Genomic DNA, 17,082 nt, shown 5'->3' on the forward strand with positions numbered 1-17,082 from the left:
GAAGAGAATTCTCTCTAAAACACACCATACGGTTCCCACCTTTTAAATTAGCACGTAAGGAAGGTACTTTTTCTTTTCTTAATAATTAAGGGTCATTATTATGAACATTCATCACAGAGATGTGGTAAAGATATACATAAATGCAGATTATATAATATGAGATAAAACGAAGAAATGTGACTTTTCCTATAGCAATTGTATCAAATATGATTTCCTTAAAAAAAAAAAAAACTCTCAGTAAAACCTTTTTTGTTCATTTACCAATTTTCCATCAAAGCATAATGAAGCATAGGAAACTGTATGATTTCCTACACAGTATATTGTAATAACCTTTTTTGAAAATTAAATAGTGGGCTGAATCCTGATGCCATCGTCTTCCAAATGCTTTCACTATCCTCTGCAAAAGGCAACGTTTTTTTCCCATTACTATCAGTGACATTCAGCTCATCCCTGGCTTTCAAAACTTTATCCATTGTAACCAATCATTAACTCAATAAAAAATAATAAAAAAAAAAACTTTGCCCAATTTCATGAACTAGAAGCTTATCCCCACCTCTTTCTCCCTTGCACTAAGTTTATTTATGGAGTGTATCTCACTTCATTTCAAAAATATGCAATGGCATGAATGAAGGAAGACTCAGTCTACACATTTTTCATTTTCCTAAAAATAGAAAGAGGACAATGATACCCACTGAACTGGGCATCAGGTCTGAATTTTCTCCAAGTCCCACTTCATATTTCATTTTGAAAAGAACTACCCATCCAGGCAACAGTATTAAGAGAAGATTGAAAGTCCCACATGGTATCTAGTTAGGATCAATTTTCTCACAACTTCTATAATATTCCACTTTTTAAAAATGTCTTATACAGATGTTAACTCAGATAAAAACTGCTATCAAGATGGAGGACAAATAGAGAGTTCTACAACTTCTCTAAAAAGTGCACGTCTATCACTGTCCAACAAACATGTACTAAATGTTAACAGTTTTCTAGGCATTGTGTTTCTACATTCTTTTGCTTCTGTGCTAAGCAGAAACAAGTAAAACATCAGCTCTCAAGAAGCTCACAACCTAGACAGTTGCTTACAGTCTTGTGAAAATACAGATGGTTTCATAGGCTAAATATGCTCATAAAAATCTTAGGAAACCCAAAAGCATTAAACCAAAGACTTTTGCAGAAAAAAGGGATAGACTGTTTTTCAGTTCTGTTACTTAAGAAATATCATTGTATAGAAAAGTAAACTCCTTACATTTAATAAAACAACTAATCTGCCCATTATATGTCAGGTTTAAGTCCCATGGCAGAATAAACATTTTTTTATACATACAAAGTTTGGCCTAAAATGCCCTTGCTTGTTTCACAGCCCTACATTACTTAAAATCCTGAAAGAATATAAATTGTCTAAGTCCTGGTATGAACAACATAATTGAATCAATTATTATACTGACTGAATAATATTTTCCTTTCTTTCTCTTTTTGAATCATGTATATATGTTCATTTTATCTAAGATTAACATATGCTTATGTATTTCTGTCCTAGAACAAAAAAGAACTGAGAAATTAGTTTCAACTGATCATCTAGCTTAGTAATATTTACTAATATTACTATATTACTAATATTACTAATACAGTATACTAATCTATATTAGTATATTACTAATAATACTGAACAAACTAATGTCCTTTCTAGTGTATTCTGACCTAGCTTGTTACTATACAGAGGTACTGTTGAAGGAGACAGACTCCAGAAAGGTACCGGAGCTTCTTGTAATTACACAAGCATACACATAAGAGTTGCTTTATACCTTCATGAAGGTGCTACCTCCATCAAACATGGGCCACTGCTTCCCCACGCAGAGGGAGGCTACCCACCACTCCCCCAACCCGCAACCACACAGATGCGCACACATAACTCACTCCACACTCTCGCAATGTGAAAGGAGTGTGGGCTTTGGAATCAGACACACCCTCTAGGCGGCTCAGAAGCTCACTACCGAGTCTAGGTTCGATTGTGTTCTAGTATACCTGCACTACAAGAGAATTTGGTTTGTTTTTATTTTGTTTTGTTTGGCAACTTTTGCCAAGAAAATCGTTTCAAAAGCCCAGGGAAACCAAGTGTCAAGGTACCCAAGATTTTCCTTCTTTTTCAAAATGCTTCCCTAGGAAACATGAGGGGCATCTGCAACAAAGGCATTTACATGGGTGTGTGGTTTATAACTACAATTGGAAAATTTTATACATATTTTAGGCACTTTTCTATATGTACATTATATATTACAATAGAAAATAAGGAAACAAAATGTAAAAATGCCTCTCTACCCATTGTTATCCTCAGTAAAATATGTTTTCTGCCAAATGTTTAAAAAACAACAAAGCCTTTCTTCATGTACTCAACAGGATATAGGACAAATAATTTCCTATTCTGCATGCAATTTGGCACAATTTACTCCAGCTCAAGTTAGTTAAGAACTGTTTTCTTTAAATAAAGGGAATTCACATTTGTTTCCAATGAGGCTTCGTAGATTAAAGAACAGAGAAAATATTAAAATACTTTTAAGCAATTTGTGATAAAATTATGGTGACCTACACAGAACAAATCACTCTTTCTAAGAAGGTAATATAAATGATAGTGATTGCCTTTTTTAAAAATTCAAAGACGAAAAGAAATTCTATAATGATGCCCTAATAATTTGTGATATTCCACATCCAGAAAAAAAGGAAATAATGTCAAACGAAGAGTTACTAATACCTTTCAAAGAATAAACTGAAAAGGAAAGTCTCAGCCAGGAAATGAGAATGAAGCTAAATGCCCATATCAAACAAAATCTGATACATACCTTGATCAATACAGGCTTCAGCAAGAGCAAAAAGCTGAGGCGAGCGTTCCTCAAGCAACTGCTGATGAATATTTACACACCTCAAAGTCCACCACGGCAAGCTCTAGAAAAAGAAAGCACCATGTAAGCTGAAACAAAAGGACCCTTTAGAAAAAATTTTTACATTAATTGAAATTAATTTTTAGAACTGCTTTTTTACTCTTGTGAAATTAAACGTATTCCTCAATAAGCTTACCCATCCACGGCTATGTCTTCAGTAACAATACCCAAATCCACTTCGACATCTTCCACAAGAACATCACCTCTTTTAACCAGTGGGGCTTCCTGACGCCATTTTGAACTTAACCATCTCCTCCTCTAAAACGTCCGTCGTAATCATCCTGCCCTGCTGGGCACTCTATCAGCACCATAACTCAGTACCTGCTCATCTGGGAGGCCTCCCCCAAGAACCTCACGTGGCGGTGGTTTTTTCGCTTGTCTGAACTTCCAGCACATTATTTGTACAGTCTTTGCAACACATTCCACTGTATTCATGTATGTCATCCCTAGCTTTCAATGTCATCTGCCATCTATCCAACAAGATGAGAAATCAAGTCTTACTCATCTCTGTATCCTCCTCCAAACAATGTATTTTGCACAAACTACAAAGTAAGGAATACCTTGGATTCAGATATTCTCCACAACTGGGAAGATCCCTTCCACACCTTTGTAAAAGCTCTTCCATGAGTCTTCTCCCACTAGTTTGGCACGCATTGGTCTCTCACTTCTCTGAACTTCTACACTATTCCCAGAAGTTAGCACCACATTGGACAGCTCTTGTGTTTCAAGTGTGTAACTCTACCTGGTCCGTACATTTTTGAGGGGAGAGACTGCATTTTATACACTGTCTTGACTTATGTCCAGGCTGAGAACACAGTAGCTTTTTCTCCATCCTCTGATGCTTGTTCTTACTTGATCAATACAACTTTATTTTTAAAAAAGGAACAAAAAAAGCAAACAAGGCAATACAGAAGCATACACAGTCAAGAGTGAAAGGCTCTCTCCTGCTGCCTCAACGTCCTCCTCCTTTCCCAGAAAAATCCACAAGAAAGGTTTATATTCTAGATCTTCCTCTGTGTGTGCACGTATGTGTGCAAGTTATAATAAGTATTAAATATCTGTGATAGGTTCATTAAAGTATCAAGTATGACCATGCATTGAATCATCTAAATTAATTATTACTATGTTACTTCGAATTATATTGCATGAAGGTGTGAGAAGTTAATTTTCTCTTTTTTTGCTGAGGAAGATTTGCCCTGAGCTAACATCAGTTACCAATCTTCCTCTTTTTTTGCTTGAGGAAGATTAGCCCAAAGCTGACAACTGTGCCAATCCTCCTCTATTTGTATGTGGGCTGCCACCACAGTATGGCTAATGAGTGGTGCAGGTCCACGCCTGGGATCCAAACCCACAAACCCAGGCTGTAGAAGCAGAGCACGCCAAATTTAACCACTAGACCACAGGGCCAGCCCCTCTTTTTTTTTTTTAAAGCAATACCTATTAATAGGAGACCATACTTAATTAACAAAAGCTTTTTTTTTTTACTTGAACGTAATTTCTTCACGTGATGAAAGGGTAAAGCTGCCTGGTTCCTTTCTAAACTGTTACACATAATTGCTGCAACAATGATGTAATCACAAATGAATTTTGACTCTGTGACAAAATCCTTTCTAATTATTAATGCTGCCCCTCAGTCCATGTAAGGAAAGGTGAATTATCTAACAGAAGGAAGCTTCACATCATTTTTAATTGAATTCCCAGAGGTGTGGCCTCATTTTCATTCTTTTCCTATCACTCAGGCTAATGAAGTCAGTCCATATTTCAATTCTCTGTCCCTTATCTGCTGTCAGCAATAAGTGAGTCAGGTTTGGCAGCATATTCTTTCCTTTTCTAGACACGGAAATTTAGATAGATCCAGCCACAGGGATTGCCCTTTTAAGAAAATATACAACATAAGATGTTGAACTCTTAAAAATCAGATCTATAAACTAACTCTTAACCCAAAATCTTTACATGGGGGAAGCAGGAATGTGAAACAAATGAAGAAAGCATACACTATTTTTCTACTAGAAAATAAAGGTGCCTTTTTTCTATTTGCCAACAATTGCTTAATAGGAAATTTGAGGCATTAATAAAAAAGGAAACTTGAAGCCTTGCTTTAGATGGTTTCTAGATGCTGTCTCCTGATTACAGCGCTTATTACAGAATGTTTTGATTGAGAAGTCACATTGGTCAATAACCTCCTAGAAGGCAGGAAGCATTAGCGTACTCAAAAGGCACCCAATAAATGTTTGCTGACTTATTCCATTTTATAAACAAGGAAACTGATATTCAGAGAAATTAACTAGTATAAGGTCACACAGCTGGTAAGTGGCTGAGCCAGAAAAAAGTCTGGTCTGATTTCAAAGCCAAGACTCTTTTTACTCAACATTTACATATTACTAATACGAGGCTATATATTTCACAGATTAGGGGGTAGAGGAAAATCATCTTTTATAGTTTGACAAAAACAATATCACAGCAAACAACTCGATACATTCCTCAGGAGTTAGCCTATTCAAAATTAATTTAAAAGGTTAAAATTAACTTGGATAAATGTGTGATGCTTCTTTGTCATTTTATCTTCATTTATCGAAGAAGACATTTTTAACATCAGCATTTAGAGAACGATATAGTAAAGAGCCAAAGGGAAAAAAACTTTAATGTTTCAACTGAAAGGCAAGATTTCAGCACAGAATGATGTTTGCATGGTGTTATACAACAAGAGAAGAGGGTTTTGAGCAGAAGTCAAAAATCATTTAACATCTGCCAAGAAATTAAGGTGACTTGTCTCTCCAACCCTACAAAGCATGACATCTACAACCAGCAGTTCACACATTGGCTTATTCTCCTAAGTTGTTGATAGCATATGTATCTTTTTACAAACGATGCTTAACACACTTGCTGATGAAAGTTTTCCACCAACAAAACTTAAAACTGTATCACTAGCTCACTAATGACATTAGTCTCACTAGAAAGAAAATAATGCCATTTGGCAGCCTCATGCCTCGGTGACACTTTCTTTAGAGCCAAGTACTATAAGACCACTTAACTCAGATCAACTTGAGAAAAAGTTTTTTGATCAAGCTAACATCGCTAAAAAGTCAAAGGTAAGACATTATACCTGCTAGGAAAGGTGGAAAGCCCTCTATTAAAAACTCTTCTAGCACAACTGATTGCAAATTCTCCGGCTCTCAGGAGAGTTGCTGAAACAGGCATCATGTCCCTTCCTACCTCTTCTTTGCCTAAACTTAAATGCTCAGGGAAGCCCTCATACAACACGGACTAAGTCTACATTTTGCCTAGAGAAATACTGTGTTTCCTAAAAGTTTTCAGTTAACACTCAAAAATTGGGAGATTTCACATAAAATTTAGATTCACTATTTCTGGCAATATGGAGTCTGCATCCTCAAGTTACAATAATCAAAACAGGAGTCAGCAAGCTACAGCTAGTGGGCCAAATCCAGCCCACCACCTGTTTTTATACCACCCAAGAACTAAGAACAATTTTTACATTTTTAAATCATTTAAGAAAAAAACAAAAGAAGAAGAATATTTTGTGACATGTAAAAAGTCTAAGGAATTAAATTTCAGTGTCCATAAATGAAGCCTTATAGGTACACAGTCGCACCCGTTCATTTACATACTGTCTACAGCTGCTTTCACAGCGCAGCGCACAGCTGCAGAGCTGCAGGGTGGAGTGCTTGTGACAGAGACTGCACACTACACAGCTGACAACCTCCGCTAAACCCCCAAAGACTGGCCCCCCCAAATCTCTGTCTCTCTCCTGTGGTTTCTGCTCACCTCCCACTGCATATTAGCTTCCCGTGATTATGAGTCTTCTTCTCATTAACTTATATGTGAGCTAAAAAAACCACATAACACATATTCAACAAATGCTCTACTAAATCCAACCCAAACAGTGAAAGAAGGTAGGATGTGAGCCAGGAAAAAGTAATGAAGATCCACAGCAAGAGTGAGAAAAGTTTGCCTATTGTTCATTATCCTTATGTGAAATTCATAAAAGACTATGAAGGATGTTTTTAAACCTATATTTAAGATTCAGAAAATGAACACTGATACTCATGCACCCACACACACACATATATATAATCCTATTAAAGAGGATATATAATATAATTTCATTTTATACTAGATGAATCTCATGATGGGAGAAAGTTTTTGCTTATTTTCATCAGATTTTAAAATTAAATACCTAAAGAAGACTTAGAAAACAAATATACCAAGACATTGTCAGCACACGTAAAGTCTGATGCTAATCAGCACAAAAGTCACTCCTGGGTATGCCTCTCCTGGCTCCGTTTCTTCCCTTACCTGAATGGCAGTCAGTTTATGTCTTATATTCACTAGGATAACTCGTGCTAATAACAGCAGCAGAGGCTTCGAGGCCAGGCTGTAGACTGATTCGCCATCTAGAACGAGCAGACTCAGAACAACCGCATCCAGTCCTTTGACCTGAAAAAAAATTGTAAGCTAAGATGATATAATTTAACAAAACGTTAATCATCATACATCTTGTAATAACACATATTTTCAGTTAATTCAGCTTTGAAACAAAGGCATTGATCCATTACACAGCAGCCAGCACTGACAGTCATAACATTATAAATGCCCTTAGTGATCTACAAACCAGCCTGCCCTCACAGATGGCCACCCATCTGCTTGTACCATAGAGGAACAGGGAAGTCAAGAAAATGCCAGCATTGAAGAGGCATCATGACTTTATAGATTTACTTACAACAAAACATCACCTCAATGAAAAGCACTGCTATGTTAAGGTTTTTATATTAAACACCTACATTTCACATATGCATCACTAGCTCGCAAGTGTCATCATACAGCATGTCCGCTCCATAACATTATCAAGCTAAACAACAAGGTCTTAGATGTCAAACACCGAGTAGGAATATAACCACGGACCAGAGTAAAGGCTCCAAAAAAGGGATGACTTTGAAAAATTCACTCCTCAGCTACAGAGAGATCTACAATGGACAAGGCACCTGCGTTCCTAAAACACAGACTGCATAATTTTGACAGCTGCCACCAAATACACAGCAAGAATGCTTAACCGTTAGGAACACAGGCTCTAAGCTCACAGACACAGGAGGCTGTCCTTTTTCTGCTTACTAGGGGGGCATAGGGAAATTTTTAATGGAAGCCTCAGTTTCATCAGTTATAAAATGAAACGATAGAACCTATACTTCATAGGGTTCTTGTAAGGATTAAATTAAATAATCCAAGTAATAATGCCAGTGCCTGGCTCGACACTTTGCTGAAGTATTCAAGAAAGAAACAGCCATGGGTTCCTCCTCTGTCCTACCTTCATCATCATTAACAAGTGTAACAGAGGAATAAAGACTAAACATGAATGACCACCACCTCTAAACCACACGTAAAGCTTACGGTTACCTACACTAAGGGTAGAAGGAATTTTTTTTGAAAACTTCAATAATTAAGGAACTGTTTTGAAGTGATTACAACTGCCTCAATTTTAGAAGGAAACAGATATAAAAAAGTGCAGTACAAAACTATACAGAAGTTAGTGACTGAACAGAGATTCTAGCCCAAGTTTTCCAACTCGTAAACCAATGTTCTTCCCATGCTGCCTTCCCCCCAGATCTCTCTACCTCTCCCTGCCCCTCAGCAAAGTCCAGGGCTATGCTAAGCATTAGGAGGGCTCGAGGACAGGGCCAGGATCACTTCTAGCCCTCTGACTGGAACAACCACATTATGGTGCTGTGGGTAACTGAGATACGAACACTAGAAGAGGACCTGGTTTGGACAAGAACCTCGCCATGAGTTCAGTCTTGGACACGATGAGTCTGAGGTACCTTGTGAGACCTCCAAGTGGAAGTCCTGAATACACAAGTGAATACACTGACTTAAGACCTCGAGAGAAGAATCTGCTTAATGTGCCCAAACTGGACTCGCAGGCTCATCGAATCATCTTGTCATTTAGACGGATATAACAATCTTTACTTCCTAAAGTCTGAATAAACCAAACTGGTGAAGTACAAGAAGATACAACATGCCTTTAAGAAAAAGAATCCTTATTCTAATCATTTTATTTATTTTTTTTTTTGAGGAAGATTAGCCCTGAGCTAACATCTGCTGCCAATCCTCCTCTTTTTTTGCTGAGGAAGACTGGCCCTGAGCTAACATCCATGCCCATCTTCCTCTACTTTATATGTGGGATGCCAGCCACAGCATGGCTTGATAAGCAGTGCCATGTCCACACCCGGGATCCGAACCGGCGAACCCCATACCGCCAAAGCGGAACGTGCGAACTTCACCGCTGTGCCACCAGGCCAGCTCCCATCTAATCACTTTAGATAAGAAATATGTCTACTTGTTCTACCACGAATTTAGATCATTATCTTCTAAATGAAATCCGTAAAGATAAAAAACAAGTAATTAAACAGAGCAAGAAATAAAAACTTATACAAAGAGAGAGCTCATACTAGACTACCTGGACAGCACGACCTCTGCTATCAAAGCCACAGACTGGTGACCAAAGCTCCTACTTGTCAACTCAAAGTTCTCTGAGATGGTATTAAGAAGGCAAATAATAAATAAATAAATGAGTGAATGAATGAATAAACAAGCAAATTTCTCTTCCTAGTGTCACCTTGCATCATCATGAAAATATTAAATGCTTTTCTATCTTCTGCTGAAGTAAACCAGCCTCTGTCTACCCCTGTGACATAACACTGATATTCCAAATAAGTTCAAAATGTGCTTTCAGAGGTTTTGGGAAATGGTCCATTTTTAAAAAGGATTGTTTATATTTTTAATAAAAACAGACAAAGGTTACAATTCCCTTAGGAACAATTCCTCAGTCAAGAGAGCGTATGACATAAAAATACATATTTGTCAGCATAATAGTGAAAAAAATTCAACATCTGGAAGTCTGAGGTAAACTTAATATAAAACCAGATTACTAGGAGATCAACCTTTAAGTGTGAGAGGTGACCTGCTGCTCAGACAGGGACTTTTCGTGCTTTTCCTCCGAGGCTGGTTAGCACCAGACGTCAGAAAACAGTGCTGAAGATGCCAAGGCCGTAAGTCAGAGGCAGGGAAAATTAATTTAGCTCTGGTGACTATACTCCATGACCATGAAGTATATTCACAAACATCTGTGCTTCACAAGAACCAAAAAACATGAATCAGCCCAGGAAAGTGACAACTAGAAAATACTGATGTGCTACTCCCCAGTTTAAAAACTTCCACTCTATCTTCCAAATCCCCAGACGGCTGGTGAAGACTAATACTTGACTAATCCTTTTAAAAACAACCTGACTTTACCAAGAAGAGTTGACCGTGCATAGGCCCCAGGGTACAGCAACTCCACTCAAAATATACACACTACAGCAGAGTTCCCAACTCAGTGCTGGGCAGGGGTTTCAGCGTGTCAAAATATCAATCCCCTCAGCCCTCAGGGGGCCCAGCTCTAGCCTGGGGGCCAGTAAAAACAGCCTCTTCCATTTAGCACACTGCACCAAATACTATCATTTCTTAAGTATGCTGTGCTTTGAAACTCTTGCAAATGATTTCCCGAAGATGTGTTCCTAATAGCATTGTACATAATATATTGCAAAAAATGGAAACATCCCATATGGCCATCTAGAACGGACATACAAGTTGTGATATATTCATACAACTGGAATACTATACAACAGTAAAAATAAATAATGGGGGTCGGCCCCGTGGCCAAGTGGTTAAGTTCACACCCTCTGCTTCGGTGGCTCAGGGTTTTGCTGGTTTGGATCCTGGGTGCAGACATGGCACCACTCATCAGGCCATGCTGAGGTGGCATCCCACATAGCACAACCAGAGGCACTCAAAACTGGAATATACAACTATGTACTGGGGCGGGAGGCTCTGGGGAGAAGAAAAAAGAAGACTGGCAACAGATGTTAGCACAGGTGCCAATCTTTAAAAAAAAAAAATGAATGGGAAATTTCAAAAATATACCATTAAGCAAAGCAAGTCACAGAAGAATATATACAGTTTGTTTCATCACTATAAAGTTCAAAAATTAGCAAAACTAAATAATATGTTTTCTGGGGACACATATATAGATGCTAAAACTATGAAGAAAAGGAATGGAATGATTAACACAAACTTCCTGAGAGTGGTTCGTGAGAGAGGGGGCTGGGGAAACTATCAGCAGCACACACAGGGAACCTGCTAAGGTGGCATTTCTCAGCCTTTTCCAAGTCAGAGCACACGTAGAAGATAGGTACACCAGGTAACTAGAGAAGGCTGCTTAACCAGAAGACACCAGTTCAAAGGCCCTCCCCAGCCCAGGCTCCGCAGAGCCACTGCAATGGCAGAGAGGCTTGACATCTGGGGAAGAGCAGGCAGGAAGTTCTGTCCTACAGTGCTGGTAATGTTCTCTCTCTCAAGCTGGGTGGTAGGAACAAAGGAGTTTTATTATTTAAACTGCATATATTTTGTATGCTTTTTTGAATATATATGGTACTTGTAATTAAAAAGCTAAAATCAAGGTCTTAGTTAAAGTTTCCTATAATCAGGTCTGAACCTCATCAGGTCTGACCTTTTACTGCTACTCCAACAGGCTCAAAGCATCGCTTTCCCACAAACACCACGTTCTCCCCTCTACACTTCTGCTCACATGACTGCACCTAGAAAGCATTTCCGCCTCTTCTCTACCTATCCATTTCCACATCACCCTGCAGGTTCTAGCTAAAGGTCCACTCCCAACTAAAAGGTCTTCTCTGACAAAACTCACTTTCCACATCTCTTCATTAATTTCTGATTACATGATTCTCTCACGTAACCCATTTCTGTACTGCTTTGAATAGTTACCTGACGTTACAGGCACTGCTACACTAGCATAGTAGAACGAGTACTGGATTTGGACCCAGAAAACGTGGATTCCAATCCCCCAGCTAGAAGACCCACGACAAGTTTCCTTCCCCACTGTGAGCTCCTCAGCTATAGAATATCTCAAATTGATAAACACATGTGAATTAAGAACCACACAGCAATGCTCAGTAAATACTTATGACTTTGACTCTTTGGCGGATTTCCAACCTACACTGTAGGACTGTAGAGGTCAGAAACTGTTTCATACAGAATAAGAGAGGGAATGAGATGTTCCATGTAAGTACATTTCTGGATAATTAAAGCATATCTCTTTAAGTGCCATAATCTTTGGGATTATTTTACCCAGTTTGGTTAAAAACCTTTGTAAAGTGTAGGTTAAATTCCCTTCTTGGATATAAGATTCAGAAGATCTTTTAACCTTTCAATAATGATTGCGGGTTAGCATTATGAATTTCAATTATTCTACTGCAATATAACACAGTGGCTCCCTACGCTGATGCACACGGAGCTCATCATTGTGGCTGCCACACTATGCTTGCTTTTGTACTTCTCCTTCCACCCCACCAGCAAATTATTAACACTTATTTCTATCAGCTCCACTCCCCTTCATTTGCTACTTCTAATTCTGAAAAACCAAGTAACAGCAAAAGGTCCCTTTTGCTGCATAAGCTTTGCATGCTAAGGGGCCCTTTTTCCAGGCTGAGTGATTGCTGTCTATGCTCTAGATCTGAGGTGACTGGATAAATCAAAGTTTCCATTGGACAGAACCAGACTTGGTGGTGAACAAGATGCAGTCCATACAGAAGTTAAAACATAATGATATACACTTGAAATTTATGTATTATAAATCAATGTGACCTCCATAAACTTTTTTAAAAAATTAAAGTTACCGTACTTCTTCTTAGAGCATGTCATACTCACCAAGCCCTATGCATATGTGCTGGAAAACTCCTGAGGAATTCGAACTGCAAGCTCTACTGATGATCTACTGACGCAGGTCAATAATATTACCCTCATATAGGAATAATAATTATCACCACGGAGCACCTCTGTGCCAGGCACTTTAAGAAAGTATTTGTAATATAAAGGAAATCACCCCTGGGAACCATTCTTAAACACAGCAGCAAAATTTAACTGCAACAAAACTAAATAGATTTCTAAATTTGCTGCCTTGCCAGAAAAGATCTTTATGTAACTGCGGAAATATATGCAACCGGGTAACTGGTGCTGCTGCCTGCACTTTAATAAAAAGAACGGCTAACAGCACTCCATGAAATGGGAAGCATCTGAAGAGGAGTCAGAGACTGACAAAGGAACTTTTGGAAATATCTGAAAATCTGATCAATGAACAAGCATTCTTAGAAGGTTTTGTGCAAGCTATTAAGTCTTGTTTCTTTCCTACTTACTATTAACGCCAGTTTATAAAGACCAGTTCCTAAAGAATAACTAATAAACTAATAACTATATATGAACTTTCCAAGCAGCATACCTCACTGAATTGCTGGAACAAAAGAGATGGCAAGAAATCCTGAGGGTGTAAATCCACAAGAGGCCCCGTCCAATTACTCTGAACAAAAAGTTGCAAACTGCTCACACCAAGTAGGAATATCAGCTGTTGTCTGCATATAAGAATAAAGAAATAAATATGCACCGCTATCATTGTATATCCACACATATTATTTCATTTCAGTTTTATTAAGAAGAACATATCAACCAAGATTTATTGCGATTACTCAAGAGCATTACAAAAACATTTCTGAAACCTAAACAATTTAAGTCTGCAATGTCCAACATTATAACCATGAGCCACGTATGGCTCTTTTAAATTTAAATTAATTACAATTAAATAAAATTTAGAATTTAGTCCCTCTGTTGCAGTGTCCACATTCCAAGTGCTCAATGACAAACGTAGCTAGTGGCTACCGTACTGGGCAGCACAGATACGGAACATTTCCATCATCACAGAAAGTTCTCTTGAAAAGCACTGCTTTAGGTCCTGAGCAGGCACTTGCAACTTTTCTTGCATTTTATTTAACAGCTCTGACGCTGCCAGATGATATATGTAAAACTGATCTGATACAAAAGAAAACTGCCAAGAAGTTGTTTTTAAACATTTTTACTGACCCTGTCTTACCAACTGCTAGAACAAAAAGACCCTTAGAAATTTTACTTGAACCTACTTTTTTTCAATCCTGCTTTGGCTTAAGACAGGTGTGGGTAAACTTTATCTGGCAAGGGACAGATATTAAATATTTTAGGCTTTTTGGGTCACATGTGTTTCTTTTTTTCCAACTCTTTAAAAATGTAAACAGCATTCTTAGCCACGTTGACCCACCAGTCATAATTTGCCAACCTCTGGATTAAGAAAAAATAGGTGGAGATTCAGCTGTAACAAATAACAGCCAGAGAATTCTGGTGTTTCGTGTGAAGAGAAAATAAAAGCAGTCACCTTCTTCTCCCCATGTCCCCTGGGGGATCCTTCTCCCCTTATCCCGTTTAAGGAAAAGAAAAAATATCAAATCCACAAGCCTGTGGTAGCCAGAATATAAAGCTCTGGATGCACCACAACTGAGAGCAGAGCAAAGCAGCAGCAACACTAGGGAAAACAGGTGACAAAAGAGCCTGTTGTAATTAGAAAACTTGGGAAAAACAGGTGTGCAGCAAGATCTTAAAGCCTTCATATAACTGTCAAAATTCTACCTTTCCGTTTTGTCCAAATCTGCTGAGTAATCCAGGAATGCTACTATCTGCTTCTCTAGGTAGCTGTCAATCTTTTCTTCAGTCATCGTTGTTGAATTAAAAATATTTTGAGTCACTGAATTTAAGAATATAGCCTCATAGTTCCCTTCTAGCAGCAACTGTAGATAAGATCCACTCTCTGTAATACAAAAAGTTAGCCCAGTAACCCAAAAGAACAATTATTTTCATACTGTAAAGGATAATATTATTAGGCAGATCTACCCTTTTAGTACACAAAAAATGCAGATACTTAGAATGCTTGCTATACATTAATCACAAAGCACTGAGCAAATTCCTATTATTACACAAACATCACTTCTCCTAGAATTAGAAGCTCATCCACATGATGAGCAGCAAGGTAGAAGTTAGACCCTGGAATAATATTCCTCATTAGTAAGTATTATCACCTTTCTTCTGGGAATTAGAAAGATTCCTACTGACAACAGACAAGTTTCCTCAGTCAGGATTCTAAGACCTCCCACCAACAGACTCCTCCTACACCCACTACACTCCCTGATGAAAAGTTGGTTCGCTCATTGTTCCTCTAATGTCCCATGCACATTCCTGCCTCTACACTTCTACACTTGTGATTTCTCCTGCTGAACTTTTCTCCACTTGTCAGTCTTACTCTTTAATCAAAAATCAGCTTGTCTTACTTCTTCCATGAAACTTTTCCAGACGACCAGACTTCAGAAAGTACCTCTCTCTTGAAACACCTATTGTGTACACACACACAGCACTTATATAATGTCCTAACTTGTTATCTCTCTTCCGAGTGCAGCCTAAACCAGATGTGCCTATATCCCACTAGTAAATGTGCCTTTTAACTCTTTCTCTCTCCAGTAAATGTGCATTGCTCACAAGATTACATCTTTGCTGCCTCGTTTCAGCTGTTCTGCTTACCAGCTGTTTCACCTTAAATAAATTACTTAACCAATCTGAACTTAAATGTCTTCATCTGAAAAATGCGACTAAAAGTAGTATCTACCTTACGTGTCTATTATAAGGATTAAATGACTGAAGACATGTGAAGGGCTTAGAAAAGTAACTGACATTACCATTATTATTACTGAACCTGCGCGGTGAGAAGTTTAGGGTAAAGACACTCACGGAGCCTAAAGACCACGCCCACCACGTCAAGGACACAACAAACCAAAGCTGTAAGAAATCAGCTAGATTTTGGTAGGAAGAATATAAAACAAGGAGGGATGAGAACCCAGCCACCACCACCCCTTCTCGCCACAGTCCCCACGCTGGCCTAAGTCCCTGGCAGGTGCACCTCTCTCACCTGAGCCGGGGACTCCCTCCTGCTTCCATTGCTGCCGCTCAGCCTCAGTGGAAAAGCCCCTCAGAACTGCCAGCTCCGGGGTCCACATCAACCCGGACATCGCTGCAGCTAAAACGTCTTCCTACAAGGGCCACACAGGACTCAACAAAAGAAAGTGAAAGGAGGAGGGTCCAAAGAGCCGAAGTCTAGAGGCGACAGTTCCAGTAAATAAGTCCACAACCCTAGAACCCCATGTGTGGATACAGGCTCATGGAGGCGGCCATGACAGCAGCGCGGGGCATCCTGGGAAACACACACCGTGCTCAGCACCGACTTCCGCCTAGGAGGCCAACCAGAGTCATTGGTACTGAGCAGGCCCCGTGGAGATGCCCCGACCCGAGCACAGGATAGGCGGAGTTGGAGGGGAGTGGCTGATCTCCGCCCCGCCCCTAAGGGGGCGCTGCCGCGAGGAGCAGAAGTGGAGGGCGTGGAGTCCTCGCGGGCCGCCCACCGAGGACTCGGGTTAAAATGTGGCTCAAAGCTGCGGTCTTGCTCAAGCGCGGTTTAGTTGGAGGGTCTACCGCTTTGATAACTAAACCCTTTTGGGTTAGAACCCTCCTAACTTCCTGATGAAAGCAGTAGTCCTTCCCGCAAAATGCACGTGGGCCCTACTACCAACGTTTGGGTACCGTGGCTGGGAGTTAGAGACCCTGTAAAGTGGAGTGCGTGAACCCCAGGTTAAGAACCGCATCAACAGAGACTCTTTATTCCCGAGTGAACTAAAGTGTAAGAAAAGTATCTGGTTTTGATACTGATAGCACGTAAACCATGACCGAGTGGGACATCTGGCCGGACCGCTGGCGCAGCGACGTTTTTGGAGGATAGACTGAACGCTGTCGAAATCCGCCTGCCACCCCTCCTGCCTGCTGCTGAGCACAGAGCTGATGCCTTATCCGCACGTCCTTTAGTCTTCACAGCAGCACTCCTAGGCGAAAACCAAGGCTCCGAGAGCCGGAACTTGACAGCGGGGCACTCTGCCCGAGTCGCCTTGAAGCCTGCACTCAGTATGCCACTCACGATGCGGGAGAAAGCTGCAGGGTAACATCGACCACGCAGGATTCTTGGAGGAATCACGTGCAGCTCTCTGGAAGACCCTCGCCCAGTACCTGGCTCCAAAGCAGAAAAGCTAAATAATTCTTAATTCACTCTGTCTCACTACCTAGAGCCCCTCTAGACTTCGGAGGGAAGAGGTTCTCAGCTCAGTTCAGCCGCTGCCAGTAGATGCCA

General features: G+C 39.7%; 1 protein-coding gene across 1 annotated transcript in view; it reads right to left on the reverse strand.

The window, feature by feature from the left end:
- The window catches only part of TTC27 (tetratricopeptide repeat domain 27), a 176,409-nt gene extending 160,323 nt beyond the window's left edge, over positions 1–16,086 (reverse strand). Inside the window, exons 1-5 of the mRNA XM_046663090.1 lie at positions 15,817–16,086; positions 14,490–14,667; positions 13,279–13,408; positions 7,251–7,391; positions 2,838–2,940 (exon numbers count right to left, since the gene is read on the reverse strand). Of these exons, the coding sequence (XP_046519046.1) occupies positions 2,838–2,940; positions 7,251–7,391; positions 13,279–13,408; positions 14,490–14,667; positions 15,817–15,916 (652 nt within the window). The 5' untranslated portion in view covers positions 15,917–16,086. The remainder of the gene's footprint in view (positions 1–2,837; positions 2,941–7,250; positions 7,392–13,278; positions 13,409–14,489; positions 14,668–15,816) is intronic.
- Between the last annotated feature and the right edge of the window lie 996 nt (positions 16,087–17,082).

The sequence above is a fragment of the Equus quagga genome, chromosome 5 (genome assembly GCF_021613505.1).
Source record: "Equus quagga isolate Etosha38 chromosome 5, UCLA_HA_Equagga_1.0, whole genome shotgun sequence".
Taxonomy (NCBI): Eukaryota; Metazoa; Chordata; class Mammalia; order Perissodactyla; family Equidae; genus Equus; species Equus quagga.